Source organism: Desmodus rotundus, chromosome 8 (genome assembly GCF_022682495.2).
Source record: "Desmodus rotundus isolate HL8 chromosome 8, HLdesRot8A.1, whole genome shotgun sequence".
NCBI lineage: Eukaryota > Metazoa > Chordata > Mammalia > Chiroptera > Phyllostomidae > Desmodus > Desmodus rotundus.
In genome coordinates this window covers 27,107,868-27,122,726 of record NC_071394.1, presented here as the reverse complement: position 1 = coordinate 27,122,726, position 14,859 = coordinate 27,107,868, and the positions used below count along the sequence as shown (strand labels likewise).

Sequence of the window (14,859 nt, the reverse complement as noted above, 5' to 3'; positions counted from 1 at the left end):
TTCCAGTTCCCTCGGGGGGCCCCTGAAACTGAACCCCGCTGCTGAAGTGCGTCCCTGGCATTCAGTCACATCCTCAGGTTTGCACTTTCAACCGTGGACACTTACAGTATTATTCAAATACATCAAAATCTGTGTTTCTTTTCTGTCATTGCCTCTTGATTTCTACCAATATTCAACATCATCTCTGAGGTAGCAGGTCAGGTTGCAAAGGAAGTAAGTGCAGTCTGCTAGTGCCGTCTCCTCCGTTCCCTTGTTACACTTTAATCTGAAGGCCTGCGCCTCCCTAAATAAAGAGCCTATTTTCCCACTGCAGTTTCCGCTAGTTCAGTGTGCCCAGGCACTGTGTCACAGTAACAACACACGGTCTCGTGAAGCAATGAGGATCTGACAAAGACTTTATTCTTAAAGCCTTCAATTAAAAAAAAAAAGGGGGGAGGTTAATGCCTTCATCTGAAGAAGCAGCTCAGTGACTCTCTAAGTTTCCACAGTCCAGTCACACAGTCACATTAAAATGAAAGAAGTCTCCATATTCGGGTTTAATATCCTTCAAATAACCAATAAACTGGTGATGGTTAATGGTACAATCAGGAAGAAAACTGAGTTACAGTCAATTCCTCCATTACATCATTCCATGAACCTGACTGCAAAATTTGCAACCCAGATTCTCTGCTGAATGATGCAATGGAAGGTAGGCACATTTCTTCAGAACTGAATACACTCTTGAAACCTGCTTTCTCACGGATTACAGGCGTGCCACCTGTGAAAGTGAAGTCAGCTTTTCCGTTTTTAGTCCAAACTTCTCAAAATTCTTCCTGAAAGAGGGTCAAGCAAAATAGTTTATAGATGTTTGTTAATTATGATAGGTAAATTTTCTTTTGCTTAAAAAAATTATTTGGCTGCACCTTAAAACCAGATAAACTACAATTACTTCACAGCTGTAAAAAATATATATACAAAAAAAAGACCTTTACAAACAAAAAGAGTAAGTAAGATACAGGCAAAAACCATAGTTCAAGAAAGAACATAATAAATGCCATAAGAAAAGTGTAATATAAACCATTTTCTCTCAAAGGAGGGAAAGACATTATCTGGTAGGAGGGATCAGCAAATGAGGAAAATGGCATTTGAAATGCATTTCAAATAACTTTAAATTCTATAAAAGCAAAACAAGTAAAGGTGATCACAGTCAGCTAAAGGCAAAAGCAGGAAAACAATCCAAATTTTCAGTTCCTTTCATGCTATTCACATATTAAACCAAAGCCATTCATCTAATGCCCAATGTAGAACCCTAAATTGTCACATTTTAGGTTGGGAATACTATTTTCAATCAGTAGATGGGATAAACCGTATTTCCACAATTATACCTATTTTTGCTTCTTCCTGATACATTAAAAATTCTTTTGTTTCTCCCTCCAAACAAACCAGTCACTAGACCAGAGGTCCCACCAGGCATACAGTGACACTCAGTCGTGTGCAGACCGTGGAATTCGATGGGTCATGTCAAAGTGGACCCCTACGGCCCCCAAGGCAACCAGGCCCAGTACAGAGGGCCACAGTTCCCGGGATGGCGATCTCGGTTGTGAGCAACCTTGCCTGGGACTCTCAGATCCAACCCCCTCTCCTAGAGACGATGATTGATGAGCCACATCCCACACCCACCGCTCCTCTGTCAGAGACCCAGCACAGCCAGGGAGTTGCTCAAGGCCCTGGACGTGGATGTGTCGACTAGCTGCAGAACATACCAATGCCCCATGAAACCGCTGGAGGAGTTTCCATCCGAGGTGTCCAAGAAGACAGGACACAGCCGAAGGTGCTGACAGCTGGGAGGAAAGGGGGAAAAGGGGATCCTGGAAGGCTACAGACAGACAGTGGCCCCAAATCATTGCATTCACATACATCACATATTTCTGTCTGCTGGCAACTGATGGATCCCTGTAGCAGTTTCCAAGCTAGTTGTAAGGTCATTGCTTGATGATATATCTCTCTCTCTCAGTAAGAGTTTCATCATCATTTTGAAATATTTGATATGAAACATCTTACTGATTTTTAATTCTACTTGTTTATCCTAAGAAATGTTAGCATATTTGTCATGAAAAAAGGAAGAACTGTTAAATTTTAATTTTAGCTCTGAGAAGTCTGAATGGTTGTAAAAATAGTCTAAAAAATTTTAATACCTATTGAATGACACTGTTTCTCATCAACAGAGGCTATTCAAGGATTTTAAAAGACCACCATTTAAAAATCCTGATTAGGAATTGCATAAAGTCCCCTCATGTGTTAAATCTGATATTAAATATTATGTATTTGGGTATAGTTCTTAGAAAGTAGCTGCAGAAAGCCACAGTAGCAAACCTATATACATTTAAAATAGCAGCAGCAGTAACAAAAGTCCTTGTCTCATGCATGGTTTTGTTTCCTTCAACTGCAGCAGCACCGGAAAGCAAACAGCAGTGCCCCTGCAGGGGGCCCCCAGTATCCCCAGCCTTCTTCGGCTGGGACTTTACAGTGTCCGTAGAGACAGAAGACCCATGCACACAAGTAACTACAAGACAAGGAGAGATTTACATTTCGTTTACAACTGTGTTCCTGGAATGAAAAAGAATAATAAAGCATCAATAATAATAAGCACCAGTTTTTAACTTACTAAAAAAACTGATGTACATCCAAAAAGGAAATTAAGAAGATAATTCCATTTATGATAGAATCAAAAAGAATTACTTAACCAAGGATGCAAAGACTTGTACACTGAAAACTATACAACATTGCTGAAAGAGATGAGAAGATAATAAAGAAAGACATATCATGTTCATAGATTAGAAGACAATATTGTTAAAATGACAATACCACCCCAAACAATCAATCTATAGATATAATACAATCTCTATCAAAATTCCAATGATATTTTATTTTTTGCAGAAATAGAAAAAAATACCCTAAATTTCATATGGAATTTCAAAGGACCTTGAATAGCCAAAACAATCTTGAAAAAGAACAGAGTTGAAGGACTCATGTACCCTAATTCTAAAACTTACTGCAAACCTACAGTAATCAAAGCAGTGTGGTACTGGCATAAAAACAGACATCTAGACCATTGGAAGAGAACAGAGAGTCCAAAAATAAATCTACTCATGTTCAATCAAATGGTTTTCAACAGGAGTGCCAAGCCCATTCAGTGGGGAAAGAACATTCAACAAGTGGTGCTAGGAAAACTGGATATCCACAGGCAAAAGAATGACGTTGGACCCTTATCTTACACCATCTATAAAAACTAATTCAAAATGAATCAAAGATCTATGTAAGAACTAAACCTATAAAATACTTAGAAGAAAACAGAAGGATAAATCTACATGATCTTGGATTTGGCGATGGATTCTTAGATACGACATCGAAAGCATGAGCAACAACAGAAAAAATAGATTAGACTTCATGAAAATTAAAAACCTTTGTGCATCAAAACAACCCTATAAAAGAAGTAAAAAGACAACCTACAGAATGTGAGAAAAAAATTGCAAATCACATATGTGATAAGGGTTAATATCCAGAATGTATAACAAACTATAAACTCAGCAAGAAAAACATAAACAACCCCAAATTTTAAGTGAGCAAAAGACTTAAATAGACATTTCTTCAAAGAAGATATACAAATAAGCATATGAAAAGTTGTTCGACATCACTAGCAACAAGAGAAACGCAAATCAAAACCACAATGAGATATCACCTCACATGCACTAGGATGGCAAATAACAAGTACTGGTGAGGACGTGGAGAAATTGCACCCTTGTACATTGCTGGTGGAAATGTGAAATGGTACAGCCTCTTTGGAATACAGTGTGGCTGGTCCTAAAAAAATTAAATATATAATGTATCACTAAGCAGTCGGAATTCCACTATTCCTGCTCTGATAGAGTTATATTTCAGTTTTTATGGAATATGAAAACCAAAAGGCTGGGATTTAGGAATGTAATGAAGAGAAGCGTTCATTTTATCACTTGTTATTTGAATTATTTACAAGAATGATTTATACTCATATATTGCTTATATAATTAAAAATATAACCCCAAAGAAACTAATAAGAGAACTGAATGTACCAAGTTTTTTGTATATATTTTCCTTAGGAGAATTATAAAAAATCAAGCATATATAAAGTTAATAAAGACACTAAAGTAGAAAATACCAGGAGAGAGATACTTAAGAAATACAGAATATGGCCCTGGCTGGTGTGGCACAGTCAGTTGAGTGCCAGCCTGTGAACCAAAGGGTCACCAGTTCGATTCCCAGTCAGGGCACATGCCTGGGTTGCAGGCCAGGTCCCTAGTAGGGGATGCATGAGAGGCAACCACACATTGATGTTTCTCTCCCTCTCTTTCTCCCTCCTTTCCCCACTCTCTAAAAATAAATAAAATCTTCTGAAAGAAAGAATATGCAATGAAGCTTTGCGAACATATAAGTGAAACAAACACTAATTATTATATAATAAAATATCCATCAGCCAAAATGTATCAGTCATCTAATAACATCTTCACAGCAGGCATTGTGCTACACACTATAGAGAATATTCAGGTATACTGAGACACAGTACCAGCCCTGTATGAGTTCATAATTTTGTTAAGAAATTGCAAAATTTAGACATAACAAGTTAACATATATACAAGGCAATGTGTTCCTCACAACAAATTATTTACTCTGAAGGACTTATGCTCTCCTTTGGGGATAAAGACCCCGTGTAAAGGTTCAGCTAGTTTGCACTTGTCCACAATAGCCTTGCACTTTTTAGATCCATTGATTAGAAGACACAATATGAAAAAAAGTTCCTATGAACATAGGAGCAACTTATGTAAGTGTATAACCACTACCAATCATGGAAAACCAAAATAACACCATTTAAATAAAATGGAAGTGTATTTCTCTCATGAAACTATAAGCAGTTCAGGACTGGCATTGTGGCTTCCCAAATTTCAGGAGGCCAGGCTCCTCTGACCTGGTAAGTCCACCACTCTCAGGATGCACTCCTGCCTCGTGATCCACAAGGACTGCTTCAGCTCCAGGAGCACATCCTTATTCCAGTCAGCACGAAGAACAAAAAGGGCACACTCTCTCCCTTCCCACTCTCATGTGTGTTAGAGTCGGAATGACCCAGCTTCTGATTGCAGCTCAACCGGTCACTAGCTGTACAACCTAGGAGTCAGTTATTTAACCTTTGTAAACATCGGCTTTCCAGAAGTAGGACACAATGCTTATGCTTACATCCCCTTGTCAAAATGTATTTCCTTGACCACATTTAGCTGCAAGGGAAGCTAGAACATGCAGTCCTTATTCTGGGGAGCAATATGTCTAGTCTGTATCATGGAAAACGGGAGAATGGATTTGGGGGAACAAAAGATCTCTGCCACACACTTTTTTTTCCTAAGAACATTAATGAGAAAAAATATACTTTTAAATTCTTGAAAAACAGAGGGAAATATATGTGTAAGACATATGAGTTATTTAATCTTCAGATAATGTTTGGTGGCATTATGAATCTGAGGATCTGGTCACAAACTGGTCTCAACTGCAAGCTGCACAGAGCTCAAAGGCGGTCTGGATGAGTTTAGGTTGGAGAAGTTTCCTGGAGGAGATGAGCTGGGCGGTGAAGAATGTGCACGATTGTGAAATACATGGAGGGGGGCAACTGAGAGAGACTTGACAGCAAAGGCAAGGAGGCAAGCAGGGTAGTTTGGCTGGAGCAGAAGCATGTGGAAGTACTTTATAAACCAAAAACAGTATGAACATTGTCTTTATCACACAGAAAGTATTGGGAGGTAAGGTTAAAGAAGGCTGAAAAGTTATAGAAAAGCTTGAATACTAAAGGGAGGCTTTTGACATTCTGGCTCTGCCAGTTACTAGATACGTGGCCTCAGGCCAAGTTAAGCTCTGTGACTTGGACTTCCACATCTGTGAAATGTGGGTGATAATAACCACCTAATAGAGTTGTTTTGATGTTAAATACTAGCATCTAGTCAGCATTCAAATAAATAGTAGGATTAATAAAAGATGTGAGCAATCGAGTAACACGGTAATTTTTAAAAGACTTTATAGCAATCTGATAGCCAGGGTAGGAGTGATTCGAGAAGGAAAGTCTAAAGTTAGACAGAGTAAAGCAGTCTCATCCGGCACAGCTGATGCACAGGGGTTTGCACTTTATACTTTAGGCAAAGAAAAATTGGAGTTGGCAGAAGGAATTTTGGAGGCAGTGATATCAGTTAGTGGTACTGCCAAAGTCCAGACCCAGGGATGATGGCCTGAAATAAGACAGTAGCTGTGAGGATGGAGAAAAAGATCTGGCCTTGAAAGGAACTTTTGCCAGAGAAGGTGAGGAAAAGGGAAGAGGGGTTCTGGCTTGGTGCTTAAATGGCCAGCAGCGCTATTAACCCAAACAAGAAAAAAAGAAAGAAAACAAGAATTGGGGAGATAAGTTCAGTTTAGACTGTTGAAGTGATGCAGGGACGTCCAAATGATGAAGATTCACCATTACCCACTGGTGCAGAGTTCTGACATAGAAAAGGTGTCTGGGCCAGGGCTGTATAGATTTGGAAGCCCTGTGAAACAAGGGTAGCTGAAACTATAGCAGAAGAGGAGCCCCCGCAGAGAAAGCCTGTGGAACAGAATCCTAAAGGACAACACTTTCGTGGGCAAAGAAAAAGAGAAGCCAGAAAGGACAGCATAAAAATCAGAGATGGGAGAACTGAGAGACAATGGGATCAAAGCAACCAAGAGAAAGAGGAGGACTGAATAGAGGCTTCAAGCTGTTTGTGAGATCCCAGACAGTTATAAGGAGGTGAAGAGATTAGCAGACTGCTCAAATGTTAAAGTGTAATGTTGCTGAGGGCTCTTCCGAGTGGCTATGGGAGAGTTGCATGGGAAAGATTAGCTGGCTCCAGAAATGCTGACCTGCTGCTGGAATGAAGAAGAGTTCGGGAAGCGGCGAAAAGAAATTTGCCACTACACAGTTATACCAAGGCAACGAGAAGGTGGAGGAGTTGTTGGCATCCCCCTTGTGCCTCTCTCTTGGTCTGTCTCTCCCAGTGGTGGACTAAAGGTCTGGAAGGGTAAACGTGGAAGGTGCTAGCAGACACAGCTTAGCCCTCTCCTCTCAGAGGCCACTACACTGTGAACTCTTCGAGACGTATCCTCAGCATCGATCACTGCACTGTGAATATAGAAGGCCCTCACGCTTGTTGAATAAAAAGCCAAAAGCAAATATGATAATTGGCCAACAAGAGAAATAAATGTTGGAGGACATGAGCAAATAATTCAGAGACGTAGCTGGAGGTCTTGAAATCCAATTCAGAAACTAGGCTGTGCTACCTCCTATCTACCTGTTCAACCTTGGGCAAGTTCCTTAAATACACAGTAAGAATTACAGTAAGACCCACCCTAAATACAGTGCTCACCTCAGTGACAATGTATGTAATACACCGGGCAAAGTACTTGCTTCCACTCAGCTCTCCAGAAGTCTGATGTGAAAACATTTAGTACATTTTTAAAGGAATTATAACTATAAATTGACCACTTATTATCAATCGATACCACCAATTAATGTTTACTGCAACCAGGAACTGAACAGCCACATCGCAACAAAACCATGGAGATAAAGCCTATCTTTCTTCATGGGTTTCAGTAAAGGGTTTAGAGAAATTAATTGAGGTCATTTATATAAAAGAACTTTTAACAGTGAGTAGCAACCACCGCAAAAATCAATTAGCTCGTTCTTGAAAATGTACCTGTTAAAAGACTATTAAAAGGTCTTGAACTCAGAACTATTGTTACTAAGCCAAAGCTTCTATTACACTCATTTGGCAGAAAGCAGAAAAGAAAATATACAGCTTTTTTCTACATCTATGATTTGCTATTTGAACAACAACAACAACAAAACCCAGGGTGGGCAGAGGTGGAAGACGGTGTAAGGGGGATACATAGTAATGGGAAAAAAAATACAATAAAAAATAAACTACTTTTAAAACGCCAGAGGAAAAAAAATAGTAGCTCTCTAAATTGTACTTACAAATTCTGCTTCTGTAATAGTTGGTGGCTCTGAAACAAGATAAAATATTACATTATCTCACTCAAATCTGATTTCCTTTTAAAGTAAATGAAATAATTTGAGACAGCACCTAGCCCTGCTTTATACCGGGCAAGCTCAGTAAAACCTTGGCCCTCTGTCCATTTTCTGCACATGGATTGAATTTTAAGTTGGAATTCAAGGTGGAAGTGGGAGGAAAGGCCTCTGGAATCCAGCCTGGTCACTAATTCACTGTGACCCTGGAGTTAACCTTAACAGATAGAGGCCTCCATTATTCCAGCTGCAAAACAGAGAATTAAGCAAATTAAAATAACGCAGGGCCAAGGACGCACTATCAATGCGGGACGCGGTGAGGGGTGGAAATCCTACTAAAATGCTGCGGGAGAGCGGGAGGGGGGTGAGGGGCGTTTTTCCGAATGTTTGTTAGACGGGACGCCCGGGCGGGTACGGTAACACCCGAAGCGGGAGCACGATCCGGACGGGACGCCGCGTCCTTCGTCCTTCGACCCCCGGCCGCGGGCCCGCCCGCCCCACCTACCGGCGGTGAGCCGCTTCTCGGGCATTCCGCCGCCGTTGCGCTCGCCCGGCGTCCGCGCGGCCGCCAGGGCCTCATCGGCGTGGGCCCAGCGGCGCCCGGAGCCGTGTCTCCCCGGAGCGGGCGCGGGCGCGGACGCTGGGAAGCGCGGGGGCCGGGGCTGCGCGGGCTGCTGCGCCCCCGCCTCGCCCGGGTTGCTATGGCGCTTAGACAATGCGGGCGCGGACAGCGGGCTGCCCCCGGCTGGGCGCGGCGCCCGAAGGCGGGACGGTCACGAGCCTTTCGGGGCCCCTGGGCCGAGCGAGGGACGCGCGGGCCGCCGCAGCCCGCGCCCCTGGCAGCCAAAGGCCACGCCACGGCCGAGGGACGCGGGGCCACGCGCGCCCGACCCTCCTGGCGCGGCCACCGCGGAGGGCCGTGGAGACGCGCGCGGGCCCTGGAGTTACCGAGGCTCAGGCCTGCGCTTCCGCAACGTGCCGGCCGCACCGTCCAGTAAATCTGACGTCGGGTAGTAAGACAGGACCCGCTGGCAAGAGGGTGCGTGACTGGGAGCCAGACCGACTGACTGGTCCTGAGAAGAGCGGAGGAAGGAAGAGAGCAGTTGGGCTCGCGAATTTTCTTCATAGTGATGGAGGACGCTCGACACACATCGACTGAGCTCATCCCCAGTTGTGTGAATGCCTGTATAAAAAGCTAAGTATTCATGTGCCCTGGGGGCACGTGTGGAGCCGGATCTTTCCCATATTTTTGTTCCAATCGGTTAGGACAGCGGCATTTTCAGGATGTCTGAGCTTTAAAAATTATCCGAGGAGGCCATTGGCGAAGGGACAATAAATTGAGGGGCTCATAGTGTATGTCCCGGGAAAACTTATGATGAAAATGTTTAAGTGAAAAGTGAAATTTGAAAAGAAAAAAAGAAGAGAGAAAAAATACTTGTAATTAGAAAAAAATGAACATTTTTAGAAAAGTCATGGTCAACTCAAATTCCCAGCCAGGCCCTCTCCCCCTGAGCCTGAGACCCTGTGTCCCACAGCTTGCTGTACACAGTGGGGGCTTTTCCTTGTATGCTTCCAGATCAGAATTCCAAAAGGAAATCTGCACTTCCCCTATTCCTTATCTTCGAATTACACCTTCCTACAAAGACCCCGTGTTCAGTAAGTGGTACCAAGTGACTCAAAGCAAAAAGCGCATAGTCAGTCAAGCACTAGGTCCTCCTATTCAGTCAAGCACTAGGTCCTCCTCATTCCACCTTAACGTTTTTAGAGAGGAGAAAGAGAGGGAGATGGAGAGAGAGATAATGATTTCTTGTCCCACTGATTTATGCACTCATTGGTTGATTCTTGCGTGTGCCCTGACTGAGATCAAACCTGCAAGCGTAATGCGTGGGGCCATGCTCTAATCAACTGAGCTACCTGGCCGGGGCCAGGCTTCCATTCAAACTGTTGTAAAATCTTCCCAGGTTGTCCCTCTTCCAGCCTTTGCTCCCAAATGAAGTTCCCTTAAAACCGTCCTCCATGCTGAAGGCAAAATATCTTAAATGCAAATCTGACCTCCATAAAAGCTTCAGTAGCTCCACATTTGCCTCCTGCAGTGCGGGAGCTCTCTAAGGCCAGCCAGGAGCCTGCACCATGTGAATGCTTAGGCGAGGAGTAAGACAATGGATTCTCGCACTGCAAGGAATCATGACACCTGCCTTTTCAGTATTACATAGGCAAAGACAAATAAACCACTACCTTGGCCAAACAAAATCAGAAGGCCAAATGGAGTGAAAGGAGAGTAGAACAAGAGAACAGAAAGGTAAGGGGGGATGGAGGAAACAAATCATGAAGGGCTCTGTGGGCCCCTCGTGAAATGCAAACCATAGGAGGTTTGAATGGAAAAGAACCCTGATTTTCTGTTTATTTGAAAAGGATCACTCTGGGTGCTGGTAGAGAATGTAGATGAGCACAAGCAGAAGCAGGCAAGAGCTGATGGTGACCCATACCAAGGGTGCTAAGCAGTGTCAAGTTTGAGAAAGACTCAGATTCTGCATATATTTTAAAGGCAGAACCAAGAGGATATCCTGACAAGTTGGATATGGGAATGTAACAAAGAAAGGAGAGAATAACTCCAAGGATTCTGGCATGAGCAGAGAGAGTGACAGAGTTGTCATCATCAGAGATGGGGAAAGCTAAGCAGACTACCTCATCAGAGAGATTTTAATGAAGTCAGTTGGCCATCCAAGTGACGATTTTGAGTTTGTAGTTGATAGAAGAGCCTGGAATTTGGGAGATATAAATTTGAGAGTCGACGTATAAATGGGTGTTTCAGTTGTCTGCTTGTGCTGGTTCTGCTGCCAGGGGAGCCCTTCTGGCCTTCATCAGGCTACCTTTTCTCATCCTTCGATACTCAGCTTGGGTGTCATCTTCTCCGGCACACCTTCCCATGAGTTATGTTCACTCACTTCTCTTGATCCTGTATACTCCTGTGCAAACATATATCTTAAAACCATATTACTATTAAAATAATCTGTAGAGGGGGGTGCACCCTCTAAACTCAGTGCCACCCACCAGACATAAACTCCTGGAGATCGAAGAAGGTATATCTTATGCCCCACCTCACCCCTAGCACTACTGAGTGCCTACCACTCAGCAAGTATTTGTTGAAATGTCTTCTCTCCATTGCAATCGTGCTGCACCATGCCCTGCTCACAGAGATTTATCCGTTTTAGCTAACCATACCAATGAGAAGTCAATAGTTGGCTTGTTAACATTAAGTGTGGCTAACACTTACTGCACACTGACTATGGGCCTCTAACAAACCCCCTAAGAGATTGCTACTACTGTTCTCAACAATTTAGGAAACTGAGACTCAGAAAGGTGGGATACTTTGCTCAAAGACAAACAGCTTGAAAGTGTTGAAGCCACAAGTCAACCCAGATCTGTGTGATCCAAAACCTTCGCTCTTTAATAAGCATGCTATTCAGCCTTTCTCTCTAAAAATAATCTCACGTGATCTAAAAAATGACACAAGAATTACAAAGTCTGTAATTCCAACCCAGATGTGTAAGCTAAGTTGCAAGCTATTTTAATGTTTTGGTAATTTTATTTTTTGTAACAGCTTTAGGATTATTGTATAATGTAATTCATACCTCATATAATTCACCAAAATTCATGCACAATTCAATGGTTTTTAGTATACTGAGATGTGCCACTATCACCAGAATCACTTTTAGACTATTTTTGTCACCTCAAAAAAACCTCTTTAGCTATCATCTCCTATTCTCGCCTCCCCAGCAACCACTAATCTACCTTCTGTCCTATATATTTGCCTATTCTGAACATTTCTTATAAATGGAAGCATACCATATGTTGGTTTCTTTCACTTAACATAATGTGTTTAAGATTTGGCATGAATCAGTACTTCTTTCCTTTTCATTGCTGGATAATATTCCGTTGTGTGATATGTCCTAACATGTCCATCCATGAGTTGATAAACATTTGGGTGGCTTGTATTTTTTGGCCATCACAAATCACGCTGCTATGAACGTTCACGTACAACTTTTTGTATGGACGCATGCTTTCATTTCTCTCAGAGATACACCTAGGAGTGGAATCGCTGGGTCAAAAGGTAGTTTAAATTGTTTAGCAAATCTGTGTCTGACTCTTTAAGGAACTGCCAGACTGTTTTCCAAATTGGCCAAACCATTTTGTGTCACTACCAGCAATGAGGAGGGTTCTGATTTCCCCACATCCTCCCTAACACTTATCACCTGACTTTTTAATAATAGCCATCCTTCTGGGTGTGGTGATTATCTCTTTGTGGTTTTGATTTGCATTTCCCTGATGACTAGATTTTACTTTTAAAAGTAATTTCATTCTGTCTCTGCCCCCCAAACTAGCTAGTTTATCCAAACAGGCCTTTTTCTGCGACCAATCTGTATCATTGTTGAAAACCAATGCAGTTCAAAAGCAAAAGTTTACAATGGGAAACATATCTACACAAATGGAATGCTTGTTTGTTCTTTTTTGATTCTGGGCATATCGTTAGTAAATTTGAAGGGTGTGTTTGAGGTGGCCTAACTTAAATATTGACTTTGCAGTATACCTGCAATTCAATTTGGGGGACTTTAGAGAGCATCTCAGAGAGTCTCCCTGTAAAACAGCTAAAACTGTGATATAATGAGAAGCCAACATAACCATGGAACAAGACAGAAGTTAAGCTCCTGTGGACAAAGAAAAATGATCAGGTTTCACATATGAGCCCCCAAGCCAACGTCACAAAGGCTGACCTGAATTGCAAGGATTAGTTTGCATTAGGGCTCCTCTACGCAGCCTGCTTAGGGCAAGAAGCTACAGGAACTCATTTAGCTGTTCTCCCAAATACTGCTGGAGAGACTGGTGTGTGTGTGTGTGTGTATGTGTGTGTGTGTATCTCCCTGACAATCAAGAGCAAAATTTCAGGTATGCTACCTGTTTAATCATTTTTTTCTTTTACTACTTTATTTAAAATCTCAAACACTTGTGCTTGCAATAACTCTAAAAGCAATAGTGTTCCCTTGTATTTATTACCTTAATAAAGCATTTGCCCCTTTGATAAAAATGATTTTTACTGTGCTCACAGCCGATCCAATGGTGCAAAATGGAGGTGGTAGTTACTGCAGCAAAGTCCCCGTAAATCAAAATCTGAGCTTTACATAGAAGTTTTCTTTATTTAAAAAACACACACACACAATCTCTTTAATAATTTAAAAGTGCCAGTCCTTCCTTGGGCTTGGTATGGTAGGTATAACTTAAGCCTAGTTCTAAATCTTTCTGCATAGAAACAGAAACAGCACCAAAAGTTGAAGTTCCTCCATCATTGTGATTTTAATTTTTTATGGTAATGGGATATTTTATATGGCTTAGTCTGAATACAAATGGACAATGGCCTGACCCTATATTACAATAGAACTCTGACTCATAACCTCTGTAGCAATCAGCCTTGGAAACCAAACTACAGCCTCCACTTCCAACTCCGGACCAACCAGAGAAAGCCATGTATGTTTTCCAAACCAATCACATAGGATGCCCACTCGATTCTACTTAGTCTGCTTCCAGCGTCCCCAGGACAACACCCTCCAGGCAGAGCACACCTGAAGCCTTCCTCTGTTCTCCCCGTGCAGCTTTCCTGATCTTCTGCCTGCCTTTGAGTTCCTGCCAAATGCAAGTGATGGTGGCTGACTCCCTTGCTCTAGCAAACTCTGAAGAGCCTTCGCTTATTCTTATCTGGGTTGTTTTCATTTATTTCCACATACAGCTAAGTTATATTTTTGATTTTTATACATGAATTAGAGGGACAAGGCAAGCAATAGAATGTTTTTCCTAGAAGCTGGATGGCAACTCGACATCTAGTAATGTATGATACCGTCCCCCACTCCAATCCGTAAAATAACTGCAATTGCGGCAAGAAGGTCAGAAACACAGGCCATAAAGTTTACGTAGTTTGTTTCCATTCTCTTTTCGATAACTATTGATTATCTTTCCTTTTTGTGAAATGACATATCTGTATTGTATAACAACTATACATCCATATCACATTTAACTAGAAACCAGCATTTTTTCTATTTCCTAACTTAACAGTTCATAATTTTTTGAAGAAGAAACAAAATTAGTTTAATACATCCACTAGGCAATTTCCCAGCTTATCCAAGATAACTACCATCTGGACCTGCTGGTTTAGATTTATTCTAATTGTCAATATATTACAATATATTACTTTGCTTCTTGCACAAACTGATAATTCAGTGTTTAACCCTTCCCTAGCTAAAGTTTTAAGACTCTAGGATGTTGTAATTTTTACAAGTAGAGGATACATTCTTTTTTCTTTTTCTCATCATTTTTTCTTCCTTTCCCCTTCCACATTTTTTAAAAAAGAAATTTGAGCTCTAAGGAATTTTTTGACCTGCGTTGGTCTCTCCTGTAGCCCCAGCACCTAAACAAAAGCTGGCATGTGATACAGTAAATAATAAATGTGTTACATGAACTATACTTCATGAAGAAATAGATATATTGAAAATTATAAAATAAAACAACAGAGATATCACTACACACTTTCCGAATGGCCAAAATCCAGAACACTGACAACACCAAGTGCTGACAAAATGTGGAGTGGCAAGAGCTCTCATCCACGGCTGGTGGGAATGCAAAACGGTACGGCCACTTTGGAAGACAGGTTGGTGGTTTCTTACAAAGCTGAACATACTCTTGCCACATGGTCCAACACCTGTGCTCCTGAGGTTTACCCA

General features: G+C 41.8%; 1 protein-coding gene across 7 annotated transcripts in view; it reads right to left on the bottom strand.

Moving 5' to 3' along the window:
• Positions 1-8,781, bottom strand: part of RGS22 (regulator of G protein signaling 22) — a 116,887-nt gene extending 108,106 nt beyond the window's left edge. For all 7 annotated transcript variants that reach the window (XM_053930380.1, XM_053930381.1, XM_053930383.1 and 4 more), the window contains exons 1-2: positions 8,598-8,781; positions 8,042-8,070 (exon numbers count right to left, since the gene is read on the bottom strand). In XM_053930380.1, the coding sequence (XP_053786355.1) occupies positions 8,042-8,070; positions 8,598-8,622 (54 nt within the window). In that variant the 5' untranslated portion in view covers positions 8,623-8,781. The remainder of the gene's footprint in view (positions 1-8,041; positions 8,071-8,597) is intronic.
• Positions 8,782-14,859: the final 6,078 nt, after the last annotated feature.